At 42.4% G+C, this 17,665-nt stretch overlaps 1 protein-coding gene across 1 annotated transcript in view; it reads right to left on the bottom strand.

The window, feature by feature from the left end:
• Positions 1–522: 522 nt before the first annotated feature.
• MB21D2 (Mab-21 domain containing 2) overlaps positions 523–17,665 on the bottom strand; it is a 128,586-nt gene continuing 111,443 nt past the window's right edge. The window contains exon 2 of the mRNA XM_052640312.1: positions 523–3,554. Coding sequence (XP_052496272.1) covers positions 2,290–3,554 — 1,265 coding nt within the window. The 3' untranslated portion in view covers positions 523–2,289. The remainder of the gene's footprint in view (positions 3,555–17,665) is intronic.

The following is a 17,665-nucleotide window of genomic DNA, read 5'->3' as shown; positions in this document are numbered from 1 at the left end:
GTTTCAGACAAGAAAAGGTACCACACTACATCTCTTTTCTACTCACCTTTAAGAATGTCTGACTGAAGAGCCCTAGGTTCATGGCACTGATAGCAAAGCCAAGTGCTTCCTCTTCCACAGCCAGGGTGCATGTTGCTGGCCCAGCATACAAAGCTAGAATTGCAAGCACGTCCCTGAATGGAACAGATGGCATTGTATGCCCAATCTCTAACTAATGACTGTGGTCAGGGAAATGGATATCTTGATTGGCCTACATCAATCAGGGTGCATGTCCAGAGCTGGGGATGAAGCTATTTCTCGAGAAGGACATAGATTACGTGGAGGATAGGTAGATACCAGCAGGAAAATTGGAGACAGGGAAGACTGGACACTGGATTTTCACTATGTAGAGACATCTGGCCTGAAAGACAACAGCAAGCCCAGGGCTATATCTACTGAAAATTACTAGGGGTATTACTAATAAGAAAACAGTTTCCAGGTTACAAACTAACAAATAACAACAAAACTCCAAGGCCAGTATGTTTCTTTTATTATTACTTTTGTTTGATTTAAGATGGTTGAATGTTTTCATTTTCATTCATAAGCATTACAATAATTCCCATGCAAAAACCAAGACTGCATATGCCTGATTTCAATTGGCCAAAATCTACCCCGTGAGACTGGACATTCAAGGTCAAAGTGTTGCTTGACCTTTCCAACAGCAGACAGCACAGTAATCCTTTGAGAGATGGGCAGGCCCCTGGCCTCCCAAACACTACAGTTTGAAATGAGTCCATACCAAAACAGGGAGCCGGTGCCTTGCAGCACCTAGACCTGGCAAGTAATTTCACTCTTAAAGACAGGACACCTCTACACCAAGGCTTCCACCCAGTTATTTCCTGGTTCCTGCTCTATGGCAAAACCTGCTTTTGAATTGGCATGGTATCTTCTATTTGGGGATTAATATTCATTTTTCCTTCCAGTTTTTCTCAAAACTCTCAGAAGAACCAAAGAGACTCTAAAAAAAGCTTAACCCTGTAATGTCAAAAGAAATACGGTTGACCCTTGAATAATGTGGGGGTTAGGAACACTGACCGTGTGAGGTTGAATATCCATATATAACTTTATAGTGGACCTTCTATTCATGGTTCCAAACCCATACACTCAACTAACACATTTAGTGAAAAAAAATCTGCATATAAGCGAATCCACGCAGTTTAAACCTGTGTTGTTCAAGGATCAACTATACATACAAAGACAACTACTTTATCAATCATACATTTGCCCCAGCTTCAGATAAAAGTCACTCAGCAGGTATAAAGCTTGAAAAACTTCTCTCGGTAAGATAGGAACCAGGAAATTCAAAGAGGACAAAACAGGAACCCACATAAAGGAGAACTAAACAAACACAAAGAATCATTCTATTGATTAAGAGAAATGAGCTAAATGAAGAAATGATAGCATTTCAACAGCAGATGTCAATTTATATTGAGACACACGCATTGGAACTCCGACAATGGCAAAGATTTCATTAGTGCAAATAACAATTGTAATGGTATGTTCATTAATAGGATTTAAATAAGGCTTCAAATAATTACACACACTAAAACTACCATTTGGAAACCTTAATTCTACTTGGAAAGTTGTCAAAGACACCCTTCCAAACCATCCAAAGTTCCGATTTGAGGACAATTACATTCAATGAAGTTGCTCCAAACATAATTTGTAGCATCATCACTTTCAAAGTCTACATTGTTTGGCAGAGAGAGAGAAATTACCCTGGCCATTGGTCGAAAAAAGTATCGACAAATCCAGCTAACGTACCAGGTAGTTTCCAGATTCAGATGATTTTCAAATATCTGCAGTGATGAACACTCATTAAAAAAATAAAGACAAAAAAGCAAAACAAAACACAGAATCCTGAAGTATCAGGAAGAGACATTCCCCACTCCCATTAACAATTTTGCACAAAGTATGAAACAGAAAGAAGGGAGATAATTCATGGGCATTTCATCTATGGCTCAAGTTCTCCTTAAAAAAAAAAAAACAAGCACCAAACACCACAACAAAACAATAACTACAAAAAGTAAACAGCAAAATCAGAGGCAGAATATGAAATAGTAATATACTGTTTCAGAGTCTGCACCATCCTGCAGAACCAGGAAACTTAAGATGTGTTCTTAACAGATCCAATCCAGGCTGGATATGTAAAAAAAAAAAAACAAAAAACGAAAGACGGCATCACAAACCACACTACATATTATGAGAGTTTTAGATCCAGAGCAAAAAAACAAAAGGCAGCAAAAATGCTCAGAAAAATTTGTCATCAATTCTGAAATGGGGCCTTGTGACATCATCAGGGTTAATGAAGACAGAGATGGACTTTCCCGGATTCTCAGTCACTAGCTGCTGCAGTTTTTTGGCCAGACGGTCATCGGGCTGGTTGGGGTCTCCTCCATCGGACTGCGGGGAGGGGATGCTGGTGGTGCTCCCTCGCCTCTGGAGCTCCAGCGTCAGCCGGTTTGCTGCCTTGACGTGCTCTATGGCAGTGCGCAAGTGCTCTGCTGGGTCTGAGCGGACTGAGGAGAGCTTCCGCGCGTGGAGCATGACCGTCTCCTCAGACAGGTGCTCCAGCATGTTGCACTGAGGGATGAAGTAATTGGGACACATCTTGTTGACCAGACAGTGTTGCAGGTCATCGATGAGGCCCAGCAAAAAGTGGGCTGCATAGTCTTCTTGGGCCAAGTAGTTGGCCGGAAGTCTGTCACAGGCCCAGAGCATCATGCTCCGCAGGTGGTAGGGGCTGATAGCCTTGGGCCGGGACAGGAGTTTAATGATGATGGCTTTGCAGGCCTGGTATGCCTGCATGAGGCTGCTGGAGATACACTTCTTCAACTGCACCTCACTCCTGGCAAAGGACAGCCGCCACTCATTGTCTTTCTTTCCTTTGTAGGAGCAAGCCGGTACCAGGTAAAACCCACTGATGACTTCTTCCTCAGTGATCTTGCCATCCCAAAAGTGGTTCTCCATCAGCCAGCTCTGGGCCACTGCCGGCCAACCTTTGAAGGAGACCACCGGGACGATATCATACAACATGCGACTGCTCCCCACACCCAGAATGATGGAGATGATGGTCCCATTCTTTTCCACTTTTTCCACCTTTGGCATCCCTCTCTGGGGTTTCTTCTGTATCTCTGAGAGGACAATGCTGATGGAGTCATAGAACCAGTCGGCCACTCTGGTTGGAGAGAAAAAGTAGTTGGTGGCACCGTTGATGTGATCTACGATGGTGCAGCAGTCTTTCCATTTACTGATCGTCCCCTCGTCGAAGAGCCGAAGGCTCAGCCAAGAGTGACATAAGGCTGAGTGGCGCATATCCAGTGTCACAGGCTGGTTACGGTCATGCAGCTTAAGGGCTGGCACCAGGAGAGTGAAGTCCATATCATAGTCGGTCCCCCGGGCATAGACATTAAGCTCATCCAAGTCCAGGTCTACCACGCCTTCTCGGACTCCTCCAGAAAGCAGCAGGTACTCGTTTGCCACTGGCAGTTTTTGGTCCAGCTTTTGCACCATTCCTAGAAACAGAAAGAGAAAACACGCTTACAGGGAGCACAGACACAAGAGTCTTATACATCAGCACAGAATATGCTGGGCTTCCAAGAGCCATTATTTGTTATCAATACAAAACCACATCTTAGGCTGCTGCACGGGCCCAGCCAATAGTACTTTGTTCATTTTTGTCAGTGCTAGAACCCATCCTTTTCCAAAAGATGGAAGAATTATGCAGATTCTTCTCTCATAGTGAAAGCAATATCATTTTCCATCATAAACTAGGGCTCCTCTTCCCTAGTCATCACCTTGGTTACTGGCATTGCCATCCCTTTCAGTCGCTCAGGCTGAAAACCTCAGTAAATTTCAACTCTTACTTGCCTTTCTACTGCCAAATCTTACCTGTATAACCTCTGCAATATTTCTCACTCCCTCCCCGTTCTCCATCTCTGCTGTCATCACATAAAGCCTGGCTCTTTCATTTCTTGCCAAAGCAGTCACCCTTCCCCAGGCCTTCCTGCTGAAACATTCCTCTATACCAGAGGAGCTGTAGACACTGAAAGTGGGATACTTCCAGGGGGCAGTGAGGTCCTGACTCTTCAAAATAATCCTAGTAAGTTACTGACCTTTTTCAATGTGTTGACACTTGAGCTGACACTTGATGGTACAAAAGAAAAGGAGGGCAAAGTTGCTGGTGCCTTAGCATTAGTCGAGACAGTGGCACCAACTGTATCAACAGTCACTGGATTCTTTATTGTTGGCATGCACTAGCATTAAAAAATTAATAATCCAGTTTCACTTAAAATCCTTAATAGAAAAGGAAATTGGATCCATTTTCTTCAGTCTCAAATTTCAAACCACTTTTCTGTATGATGAAATCGCAAACACTCCTGTCTCATACTAAATATCAATACAAAAGTGCTTCAAGAAAAGCCCTCATGTTTGAGTTGGAGGATAAATTAGCTGCTTTATTCATGGAACATCGCTTTTAATTTAAAGAACTACAGATACACTATGGGTATTTAGACTTTAGTATATGATAGACATTTTCTCAAAAACTGAACAAATTGAGGCTGTCTTCACAAAAACAACTGAAATACTTATTGCCAATGAAAACACTGGGGCTTTTAAGAAAAAAATTAATTTAAAAACTTCTCTCCTGCACCATGAACTTAATATCTTCCCAAATTGTATATTTTTCTAATGATATTGGTAGTGAAACAACAAATGTGCTTTTAGGGAATGATACTACGAGTTCTTTGAGAGTAAGAACCATCTCTCAAATATGTATTAAGCAGGAATAGAGGTCTGCACTCAGTGGGCACACAACTGAAGCTGTGACTGAATGACAAAGGAGAAAATTGAGGAAATTAGTAGGCTTAGATATGAAGTACTTATCCAAAGGCAAGACAGAAACAACTCTTCCACGAATAACATTTTAATAGAAATTCACTTTCCCTGACTCCTGTCTTTTTATTATGTATTTACCTGTGCTTCATTATCTGACAAACTATCAGCATCACTCCATGACTTATTTAATATCTTTTCCTGAAAGATCAAAAGAATGACTTCCCACTATCATTCCATTAGTCATTGCAGTTACTTTTAATTGGCAGCTTTTTATTCATAAGGCAATCCCAATGCAGATAAACTATGTATATGTGTCTGTTATCACTGTATTTCAGAATTTGGCATTCATTTATAAAAATGTGCTCTTTTCATCTTTAAAATCCTATTTTCCAAACAACAAATAGTAAAGGATCACCTTCTTTTTAAAGCAGTCAATAAATTATCCAACATTAAAGAGGCAACAATTCATCAGAGAGACCTCAGTGTACCTGACTTTTTTAGGCTATGCACACTCTCTGCGCTGTGATATGGCAACAGGATCCCTCTTCAATAAAGGATTTCTTGTCCCAGGTACTGGGGCTGTCAGTGCAATCCCTTAAGTCAGTGCAGTCTTACTGCAAAGAGACACCTCAACCAAGATCACATCCTGTGGTTGGGGTTAAGGTGACCAGTACACATCCTGTAAGCAATCAGTATGGAAGTGCCCCAGTACAGGATATTCTGACAAGTTACTGGAATCCAGAGTTCCCAGTGGGATCAACTGAGGCTGTCACTGTACCTGCAAGGACACCTGACTTCACCCTCCACCTGATCCTGCTTCTTTTCCCTCCCTTCCACTGGTGCAGGTCCCCAGGGTGCTTCTTTATAAATAGTCTAACTCCATCTCAGGGGCTACTTCATGAGGAACCCAATCTAAAATGCTACATACTAACCCAAGCAGCCTTCACTACAAATCAGCACTGAACAATTCATTTTCCTTCTAAAACTGGTTTTTAAAAGTCAGACAGCCACCAGAGTTGAAAGTTATCATAAACACCAAGACAAAGATGTTTATCTCACTTATCATATTTCAGTATTAATCTCACCTTGACAAAGTAATAACTACTACCACCCCAAGTTTTAGCAGTAGTTCTAAAAAGATAGGGTTGAACTTTCAGAATTCCAGGTAGGTGCTGAAAATCATTTTTACTATTTTACAGACTCACATGGAGGTACAGATACTGTCAAAAAGAAACATTTCAACACTGTAAAGCAATTATCCTCCAATTAAAAAAAAACATTCGATATTGAAATAATTTACTCATTATTTCATATATTGTTTCACTCTAGCATTTGGAGTGCCACAAATATACACGGGGAAAACTTCGACATGCTGGGTTGCAATGTTAATGCAAGCTCATGTGCCTGAAGCACAATGAAGCCAAAGAAACTGAAATGTTGGAGTCTGGAAGAGAAAAAGGTTTACTTCAGGGCCCTGCAAAGAGACAAGGTGGCTTATGCCATAAGAAGTCAGAAGCTCCCTGAAAGTTTTCAGCAAAGCATGTTTATAAGCCAAGTGAAGGACAGGGCTTGGGGGGCTGGAGGGGGCTGTTGCAGGATACGTGATCAGCTTGTGCACAATTCTCTGACGGGCTGATGCTGACGGAACAAGGTGGTGTTACAGGGGTTGACTTTATCAGTCCTTCGGCTCCAAAAGGCCTTGGGGCTTGTGTGTTCCTGGTGATTAAGTGGTTAACACTTTCCATTTGTTGGAGGAGGAGAGGTTTTATACATTTGCAAATGTATATCAAGTACTATTATCTAGGTACTTTGCTGCTGCTGCTAAGTCGCTTCAGTCGTGTCCCACTCTGTGCGACCCCATGGACGGCAACCCACCAGGCTCCACCGTCCCTGGGATTTTCCAGGCAAGAACACTGGAGTGGGTTGCCATTTCCTTCTCCAATGCATGAAAGTGAAAAGTGAAAGTGAAGTCGCTCAGTTGTGTCCGACTCTAGCGACCCCATGGACTGCAGCCTACCAGGCTCCTCTGTCCATGGGATTCTCCAGGCAAGAGTACTGGAGTGGGGTGCCATTGCCTTCTCCGATCTAGGTACTTTAGAAAGGAGATAAAGGTGAGGATATGGGGGAAGGCCCCATGGGGTCCTGCTTGGTTACAGCAATTAGTAAGAAGATCTGAATTGATTAGTAGCACTGTTATAGGGACACTGCACAAAATTCTATACATCCTTTGGTCCTAGGCAGGATCCAGCTGGCTTTGAGCACACTGGCCAGGATCTGTCTACACAACCAGAATAACATGTGCAGTAATGGGCTGGGGATAATTTGTTTACAAACCCGTCACTGAACTTTACTTGGACTGCCACAATTTTGTTCCAATAGTTACAGGTGAGGAAAACAAGCTAAAATTCCCTTCTGCCCTCTGCTGGATTAAAGAAGTTTTAACACATTTTCACTTAGTGGTGGTGGTATTCACTCAGTTGCTCCAACTCGTGGTGACCCCATGGACTGCAGCAGGCCAGGCTTCCCTGCCCTTTACCATCTCCTGGAGTTTGCTCAAACTCATGTCCATCGAGTTTATGATCCCATCCAATCCTCTCATCCACTATCATCTATCTGCCTTCAATCTTTCCAAGCATCAGGGTCTTTTCCAATGAGTTGGCTCTTAACATCAGGTGGCCAAAGTATTAGAGCTTCAGCTTCAGCACCAGTCCTTCCAATGAATATTCAGGGTTGATTTCCTTTAGGATTGACTCGTTTGATCTCCTTGCTGTCCAACGTCCTCTCAAGAGTCTTCTCCAGCACCACAGTTCAAAAAGCATCAGTTTTTTGGTGCTCAGCCTTTTTTATTGTTCAGCCTTCACACCCATATATGACTACTGGAGAAACCATAACTTTGACAATACAGACCTTTGTAGGCAAAGTAATGTCTCTGCTTTTTAATACGCTGTCTAGGTTTGTCGTTTCTGTTCTTCCAAGGAGCAAGCATCTTTTAATTTCATGGCTACAGTCACCGTCTACCTAGTCACCGGTGATTCTGGACCCAAGACAATAAAGTCTGTCCCTGTTTCCATTGTTTCCCCACCTATTTGCCATGAAGCGATGGGACCGGATGCCATGATCTTTGTTTTTTGAATGTTGAGTTTTAAGCCAGCTTGTTAGTGTGTACACTAGAATATTCCTTTTTCCTCCCAGTTGTTGCTTACGTACCTAAAATGTTGACCCTTCTTTCAGAATAGCCATATAATGTATTTGCCTAAATTTGGTTATTCAGGAATTAGAATAATGTTGAACATTTCTTATTTCTTTAAAAAGGGAAGTGAGAACTTGAGCAGTAGCGAGAATATAGCTGAAGCTCATTTGCTAAGCTCTTAGGAGTTAGAAACAAAGTCCCAAAGGCCACACTGTTCCGGAAGCTGATCCCCCGAGACCTCCACATTTACATTTAGCCTGCCTGAGCCCATTAGTCTGCAGTTGTACAAATTATTTGGTAGCACAAATTGGAGCCTTCCCCAGCACTATACAAACTCAAATGCCCTCCTTGAAAACTTTCCTGGGCTAAGTATAAGTGAAAATCAGCTGACATCAGCTATCATCCCAGATGGGTTGCCAGGCAACGAAAACACAGCCAGGGGCTGAGAGGGAAAAAAAAATTCTACTGTACACTTTGGCTGCAGGCATTAGTTTCAACAAATGCCATCTCTGAACTGATCCAAGGATTTTTGTATAATTACAGAATATTTTTGTGATATCAAGTGTCTCTGACTGTGTGGCTATTAGTAAATTATCCAAAACCGTGAGTGAGAACAAAAGACAGATTGAACACATACCATTGGGCTTGTTAGCAGCAGAGAAAAAGAGGGATGGAGAAAGAGCTTATTCCCCTGGGTGGGTCTCTTCTTTACAGGGAAGCTTTGGCATACGTTTGCTCTTAAAAGCAAAGTAAGACTGCCTCCCAGCAGCCCTTTCCGTAATTGATTTCAACTTATTTCACAGTTTCTACTTAAGAGGACCTTAATACTACTGTTTTAGGTACTGGGTCCCAAAGTTTAAGGACTGAGTTCCTGTCATCCTCTTAAGTTCTTTGCTTTACAACATCAAGTGAAAAATGGAACTCTGCCTCAGACTCCCTTATATTCCAGTGAATAAAACTTTTCCACATTCTGTTGAATTCAAATTAACTTCTATCACAAACATATAATACTGGATGGTTGACACAAGAACTAAGTGTCATTTGTCTTTTTCCATCTTCACAGCTTCACTGGCGTGCATATATGAGAACCCAACTAGTAAGCAGATGAGTGAAATTCGTACTTGTATGAGAAAGTGAAAGTGACATCACTCAGTCGTGTCCGACTCTTTGCGACCCCATGGGCTGTAGCCTATCAGGCTCCTCTGTCCATGAGATTTTCCAGGCAAGAGTACTGGAGTGGGCTACCATTTCCTTCTCCAGGGTATCTTCCTGACCCAGGGATCAAACCCGTGTCTCCGGCACTGCAGACAGATGCTTTACCGTCTGAGCCACCAGGGAAGCCCAGTACTTGTATAGATTTCTTTAAAAAAAAGAATTCCTAACTGTGGTGAGGAGATAAAGATCTATCAAAGAGGTAAAACTTTTATGTCTTGCAATTAAAGCTACAGAATACCTTTTACCTCTCTCTATATCTTTGATTATGAATATAAAAAAGATTTCTATGTAGATAAAAAAGACCTGAATATCTCAATAGTATTCATTGTTTCATAAAAATACTATTACCTTTTCACCTCAACTTCTATGAAATACCAATAACTGCCTTTATGGCACTGATCCTCAATAGTAGGAATGGTACAGAATGGGATAAATTTGACCAAGTCCTTTTATGACTCTGATACATTCTCTAGGGGAGCAGTCTCAGCCGTTAATAAATAATATAAAACCTTCTTGTAAGAACATAATAATTTATGCTTGAAATATTTTTGTCAAGCTTGATTGTCTGAGCTGCATTCTGAGAAGTGGGCACGGCCGTGCTCTTAAAAAGTCACCAATCTTTGGGATTTTTAATGACTTCAATTTGAGGAAAGTTTTTGCATTTTCTTTATTCACAGATAGAAATGATCTATACGATGTCCCTCACTTTATATGTGAAACACTTAAGTTCAGAGAGGAGAAATAATTCATTCAAGGTCACAGAGCCCGAGGGACAGGATAACAGGACTGTCTTATTCCCACAGTGGCGGTGAAGGTCAGAGTGGCACGTGCACACCATTCTCCCTATGACAATACCCGACTTGACATGAATGCAAACTGGCTGGGAAGGGAAGCAGCAGAGGTCTCAAGGCAAAATGCCAGCTTTGCACTTCTGTTGCTCAAAGCTTTAGTGTGACCTTGACAGGCAGCAGATCATGACTGATCATTTGCATTTATCAGAAGGAAGAATGCACCCGATTTGTCTTACAAGAAGCTACTCATTTTTCCCAAATAAATACACTACGAAACACAGGAAATATAGAAGTGAGACACCAACGGAGCTTCCCAGTTGTCAATAATCTGCTGAGTGATCACTAATAGTAACAACTATATGTTTTATTAATATAAATCAGAGAGTCTGTTTTATTTGGCATAACTGAGACAACTGCATATAATTTTTATTTTCTATTTGTTTTTAGCCATGCTGTGTGGCTAAATATCTGGGATCTTGGTTCCCTGACCAGGAATTGAACTCGCACCCTATATTGGAAGTGCAGAGTCTTAACCACTGACTGCCAGCAAAGTCCCCAACTGCATGTGATTTTATTTAAACCTTTTAGAGAACTGATTAAATCATGGATGGTAATAGCCTACTGACTGAATATATATAGTAATAGGGCTGATTTGAAAGATGTCTCCTCAAAGAAGTCTTCCTTGATCTTTTCCCATCTTAAGACTAATAATGTCTGCAAAAACATTGGAATTAGAGCAAGACAGGCTTGAGTTTGAATCCTGGGTTTGTCATTTATTACTTAAGTAAGGCTGACAAATTATTTAAATTCTCTGAGTTTCCAATTCCTCATCTATTCAAAATGAACAAAGAAAACTGCACTTCTAGGGTTGATATAAAATATCTAAGCACAGAGCGGGCTTCCCAGGTGGCGCTAGTGGTAAAGAGCCCACCTCTCAACGTGGGAGACGTAAGAGACATAGGTTCGATCCCTGGGATCCGGAAGATCCCCTGGAGGAGGTCACGGCAACCTGTTCCATTATTCCTGCCTGGAGAGTCCCAAGGACAGAGGAGCCTACAGTCCCTAGGGTCATAAAGATTCAGACATGACCAAAGCAGCTTAGCACACATGCAAGCACATAGTATTTAGTTCATTCTCCCCATAAATTCTTCCCTTTCTCCACTACCTATAAAACTGGATTAGCCAAACAATTCCTGTCCCACAGAGCTGATAATCTATCTCAAGGCTCTGAGCACGTGAAGGCCTACAAAGCACGTGAGATGAAAGGACGTGAGTGGAGCAGCCTTCCCTCCAGCATCCTTTCCTCCCTGCGCCTAGACTGAAGCTGGTCCAGGGATGCCTCCTCTGGCGGCTGCCATGGGGCAGCATGGTGCACAGACTGGCATGTGGGGGTAAGCGGGATTCCAGCCCTTTCTTGCTTCGTCAGAACAAACGTCCTGTAAAATGAACGATCTACACACCCCTACAGGACCTTGATTTGAATTCTTACCTTAGCACTTTCTGTACCTATAATCATAGTGGCTGTATTCACAACTTACTGTCCCTCCTTAACAAGACAACAGCATACAGCACTTGGCACAGTAATGGGCAAAGAAGGTCAGTAAATGAAAGATGCTGTCACACTCCCTTGTCTATGAGCTCCCATGGTCAAGGTTTTATTGCTGCAGGGGCTAATACAGACTTTGGGATGGGTGGGCAACTCTGTATTGGGTGTACTCTTTGGTTCAGTCAACTTGACTATTGCATCAACCACAACTTGAGAATCATGGTATTGGCCATATAATGTACTAGGAAATATTATCAGCACATCTCTATAAAATCAAAGATTAGGTAGGGGAAAAAAGTAAAAGCCGCTTTAATCTTTCTTAAAAATTAAAATTCAAGTTCTAAAAGTTTGTGGATGTTGGCAAAGCTTATTAAACTATTCTGAATAGAATGAACATGGGTTAGACCTGTTTCAAGTACTAGTCATTGAGGACCAACCTAATCAAACACTCTGGGCCTCAGTTCCCTTCTGTGAAATGGGAGAATAGCAACTAAAAGCTTGTTTGGTGGCCAGGAGGATAAAACAAGAAAATACACACCAAATTACTTAGTGTGTGGTCTGGTTCTTACGTGGCAATCAATAAACAGAGGCTTCTGGAGATGTGCCCACATTATCAATATATTTTTCCCATCTATTAAGTCTTGCCTTTTTCCTCTTTTTAACTTCTTGGGATAGTTAAAAAACCTCATCGTTTCTACTAAGCAAGACTTATACTGACAAGACTCAAAGGACAGCGTCTCATTAGCGCCACCTAGCAGCCTCCCACAGCTACAACGGGACAGGAAAGCTAGGTTTTAATTTACAAAAGGAGTGATCATTTAAGGAGGCTCATTCTTGAAAGGTAAAAACGGTAGCAAGTGAAAAGCAAGAGTGATGCCAACATGGCATCATAAAGCTAAACAAGGATATAGAAATGTATCAGCAATGACCAGACTGCCTCTCTCCTGGTCTTCAGAAAAAGCAAGAAACTTCTATGGAGATGTTCAGGATTAAGTTAAACGTATCCTCCCTCGTAGATTGAAGGCAGGAGGAGAAGGGGACGACAGAGATGGCTGTATGGCACATGAGTTTCAATGGACATGAGTTTCAGCAAGCTCCGGGAGATGGTGAAAGATAGGGAGGCCTGGCGTGCTGCAGTCCATGGGGTCAAAAAGGGTCGGACACAACTCAGCGACTGAGCAATGACAACAACAACAAATCCTCTTTTGTCTCTGCCTGTGACAGCTGAGTCTGGCCTGTATTCCTTCCTCACTTGGGGGTGTATATGCAAACTGCTTTATGACCCTGAAACTGGAAAGCTGGGTTTGATAGGCAGGGGTAGAGTCTCTTATTTTAGAAGAGGAATAATGAAGGAAGCCAAGTCCGGTAAATTGCAAGGATGGAAGTAGGATTCAAAACTCAGATTTGATTTATTCATGCATGTGACCCATAGGTATTGGTGCCTCCTCTGGGCTAGTACTCTGTCAGATATTGAAAACTCAAGAGAAGCCCACAGTCCCCACTGCATGATTCTTACCATGGAGTGAGAAAGCCAGATACAATTCCTTCGATCAGGAGAGACGAGATTACAATGAACCTAAAACTCAGATGTCAAACCGCAAAGTCTTATTTTTCATTCACACCACGTGACCAGCAGGGGTTGCTGGCTGGGGCTCTTCTTTCCTTCATCCAGGATCCAGACGGATAGAGTAACCCTCATCTCGAACCTCACAGACTCTTTACTGAAGGAAAAGGAAGCCCTGGAAGATCTCTTTCCGGCAGCTATATGCTTTGGCCTGGGAATGACGTCTATCACTTTCATTCACACGTCGCTGGCCAAAACTAGTCCCACCCAACCCCAGGGAAGAAACTGCAGTTCTACCTCATTCAGGGAAAGCAGAGAGACAGAAATACCTGATAAGCAGCACAAACAACTCCCACACTAATCAAATAATCACACACTCTAATGAACATATAATTACAAGCTGAGATAATAACTTTGAAAGAAGTGAATAAAGGTCCTAGCCAATACACACTGGAGGAGGAGAAGGGCAAACTGCTTATCCTGGAGAATGGAAAATTCAAGAAGACCATGAGATATACCTTTAAATATGTGATGAGTTGTCCTGGTAAAGAAGAAATGAACTTTATAATTCCACTAAGCAGTCTAATCTATAAATGGAAAACTCATCTATCTGGTATAATTTTCCAACAAGGCTGCCTACAGCGAGAGTGAACTTCCTGTTCCAAGAAATAACCAATCAGCATCTTCAGCAGGGGTGAAAACTAAAAATACTAACATGTGATAGAGCCTGAGTACAGATGTCTGCCAAGGTTGCTGCCCCTCACCAAAGCCTACTGCTGAAGGCAGAAGACTGTAACACAGACTCGTGTAGCCACATATGACCATCCAATGTGGGCTCCAGAACAGGCACAAGAAGAAATCCAGGCAAATCCTGTGTTCTAACACAGGAGGCTCTTCTCTCTCATCTGTGTTACTCGGTCATTTCTAATCTGCAGCCCAGCTGCTGTCCCACCCTCCAAGCAACTTGCCAGTTGTAATAAGAGATCTCCATACTAGCAATAACACATCACAGCAAAAGAAGGACTGACTTTACAAAGCACATTCTCAAAGTATGTACATCTCATGTAGCGGGCTCTCTGAGAAGGGCACTAACACTGATTGGCTCTGCTATGCATTAAGGCACAGACTGAACGTCTCACCTGTGTCATTTTCTTCTGTCCTCTTGGCACTTTCAAGTAGGTCATCTTGTCCCCATTTTACAGATGAGGAAATCAAGATAACTAACAGTTGAATGAACTGTCCATTGCCATAAAAACTGAGCTGGGATGAAAATTCAGGTTGTTATCATACTCTTTTCACTATCCCATGATGCTTTCCAGTCTTAAATGGGCTCTCTTGAGACAGTAAATATTTAATGTCTATGGACCTTTAAAACATTACAAGAAACAGTTAGTGGAAGCTTTTTTCTCTCTCCAAAAATAAATTCTATTTTTGAGGAAATGATTTTTAAAGCAGATTAAAAGCTTATTTTAGCCACCCCTGGGGAATGAAGTATTATGAGCAAAATGGGTCAAGGATTACAGGAAAGACATGATCACAAATGACTCTTTTAAGTGAACATCTGGTGCTGTGACACACAGCAATGTGAGCACGCACATGTGTGCTGCAGACCTGACTCTTTGACAGTTCTAAACGAGCGTGCCACAAGTGTTTTAATTCCAAAGGCATCCTCGGGATTCTTTCAGCCCCTCAAGACAATCTCTGAAAATGTTCCTATATATTCACGTGCATAGCTTAATTTGCTTACTTTAATCCAATAGCAAAGCTTAAATTTTAAAGTCATATCCCCCAAGTTTTTACTACCAAATTAAAGAGACAGAGAGTGGTCAAGAGCATTACTACCAAAGGACATACTGACCGCAAAGCCAGAAGTTCTTACTGAGTTCTGAAGCAAGATAGTTTTTTTTTTCTCCTTTGTGGACATAATAGTATCTACCACCATTACTTTCTTCCTCCGTGCAAAATTCAGCTCAGATATGCTGAACCATGGGGAAATAAGCATGAAGAATTCTGTATCTTTTCATTGGAAAAAAAATAAATCAAACCAAAACAACACAAGTATTATCCTTGAGTCTGCAGCAAGAGATATTCCCCTTGTGACCAAGCCTGAGGAAATACATCACTGTTGATTAAAAAGAGGCTCTACTAGTGGCTTAGACAGTAAAGAATCTGTCTGCAAGGCAGAAGACCCGGGTTCAATCCTTGGGTTGGGAAGATCCCCTAGAGAAGGGAATGGTAACCCACTCTGGTATTCTTGCTTGGGAAATCCCATGGAGAAGCCTAGTGGGCTACAATCCATGGGGTCACAAAGAGTTGGAAACGACTAAGGGACTAACACCTTCACCTTCTAGCTATGGTCTACACGACACACTTAGAATAGCTACGTTAGCTCAAAAATGACTGCAATTTATATAAACAAGATCCAGCAAAGGATTTAAAATCTGTCATTGGCTAGCATAACTCCTGTCTCAAATTTTATGTACTTTGGAAATTTTCAAACATACCAAATTGTAGAGATAATAGTATAATGAATCGCCATGGACCCACTACTCAGTTTCAACAATTATTTTTGCCATTCTTTGTTTCATTTATCCCTACATTTTTGGGCTGTAATTCTTAAAAGTAAAGCCAAGATATATTCATTTCATTCATAAACACTTCAAGATATTTGTCTGACAAAATCTTAGAACTGTAACCATTTTTACATCTAAAGAAGATTTAAAATAACTACTTATTACTATTATTGACTTCATTGATTTTACTGTTTTTCCTAATATGTGTGAATATCCGTGTGTGTGTGTGTGTGTGTGTGTGTGAGTGTGTGTGTGAGAGAGAGAGAGCTTGTTGATGCCATCCCTACCCTGCAGCCATGGTAGGCGATATCCTACAAGACGGCAGCTACCCTCCTCAAGGTCAGTGGTTCTGCTCCTCGGCCAGAGGGTCATCTCTGCTCGGCACCTTTGGGGAGGCACAGGGGAGTTCACACAGACACCAGTGGCTGGCAGATGAATCAGCAGACAAATGCCCCAACTTCCCCAGACTGTGGTGGGACAGTTCTAAGATGAGCGCAACACAGCTTCCCAGAGGGTCCCACGAGATGAATCTGCTCACCAACAGCCCCTTAATTGGCTTTTCTCCCTTTGTCTCAACTGCTCTCCTTGCTCCCTCATGCTTCTTACTATCATCTCGCAAGTAAGCCACTACATTGCGAGTTTACTGGAATCCTTCGGGGTGAAAATTTTCAGACTGATATACTTGGAGGGGCTTCCCAGGTGGCGGCAGTTGTGAAGGAGAACCCGGCTGACAATCCAGGAGACATAAGAGACGTGGGTTTGATCCCTGGGTTGGGAAGATGCCCTGGAGAAGGAGATGGCAACCCACTCCAGTATTCTTGCCTGGGAAATCCATGGACAGAGAAGCCTGATGGGCTACAGTACATAGAGTTGCAAAGAGCTGGACATGACTGAAGCAATTTAGCACATATACTCGGATAGAGATGTCAATCTGACGCTTTTCCTGACATGAAGACACTCCAGAGCTACTAAATCTGCAACCAAGGGATTCCTGTTACATACTCTAAAGAGAAGAAGTGAGAAACTAGGAGCCTGTGAATAAGCTGACCATAAACTACGTGGCAACCTAAAGGCATCTCCTCTTGTTCTCCGAGAATAATTTAACTCTAGGACACTCTCCAAAGCACCAATTTTCAGCCAATGATCTTAGTCGAAGACTAAAAGAAAAGCTAAAAGAAAAAAAGGGTGACCTAAGACCATAATTTAACACCTGATTTTTTTAAAAAAGATTATAACAGTGCATCTTTCCTTTGATGCCCAAGAACAGACCAGGTAAATAAATGGAGTCTCTTACAAAGCAGTTTCCAACAACTGCCAGAAGATGGCACCAACACTCTGTTCATTTGCTAGGAGTTTCTGGAACCAAAGTCCCTGGTGGCCCAGATAGTAAAGAATTTGCCTTCAAATTGGGAGACCCCGGTTCAGCCCCTGGGTCAGAAAGATCCCCTGGAGAAGGGAATGGCAATTTACTCCAGAAGTTTTGCCCGGAGAATCCCATGGACAGAGGAGCCTTGCGGGGTACAGTCCATGGGGTTGCAAAGAGTCAGACACGGCTGAGCTACTAACACACACACCCCTCCCCCCACACACACACACAAACACACCCCCCCCCACACACACACACCCCTCAATGAAAGCTCTGGGGAGACAGAGGCTTAAGCAAGGGACTAAGGCTTGATGTGAGTTTCCCTGGTGGCTCAGTGATAAAGACTCTGCCTGCCAATGCAGGAAACTCGGATTCGATCCCTGAGTCAGGAAGATCCTCTGAAGAAGGAAACAGCAACCCACTCCAGTATTCTGGCCTGGGAAATCCCATGGACAGAGAAGGAGTTTGGCAAGCCACATTCCATGGGGTCACAGAGTCGGACACGACTTAGTGACTAAATTACAAGACTTGATCAGACTATG

Source organism: Budorcas taxicolor, chromosome 1 (assembly GCF_023091745.1).
Source record: "Budorcas taxicolor isolate Tak-1 chromosome 1, Takin1.1, whole genome shotgun sequence".
Lineage (NCBI taxonomy): Eukaryota > Metazoa > Chordata > Mammalia > Artiodactyla > Bovidae > Budorcas > Budorcas taxicolor.
This window is presented reverse-complemented; position numbering and strand designations above follow the sequence as displayed.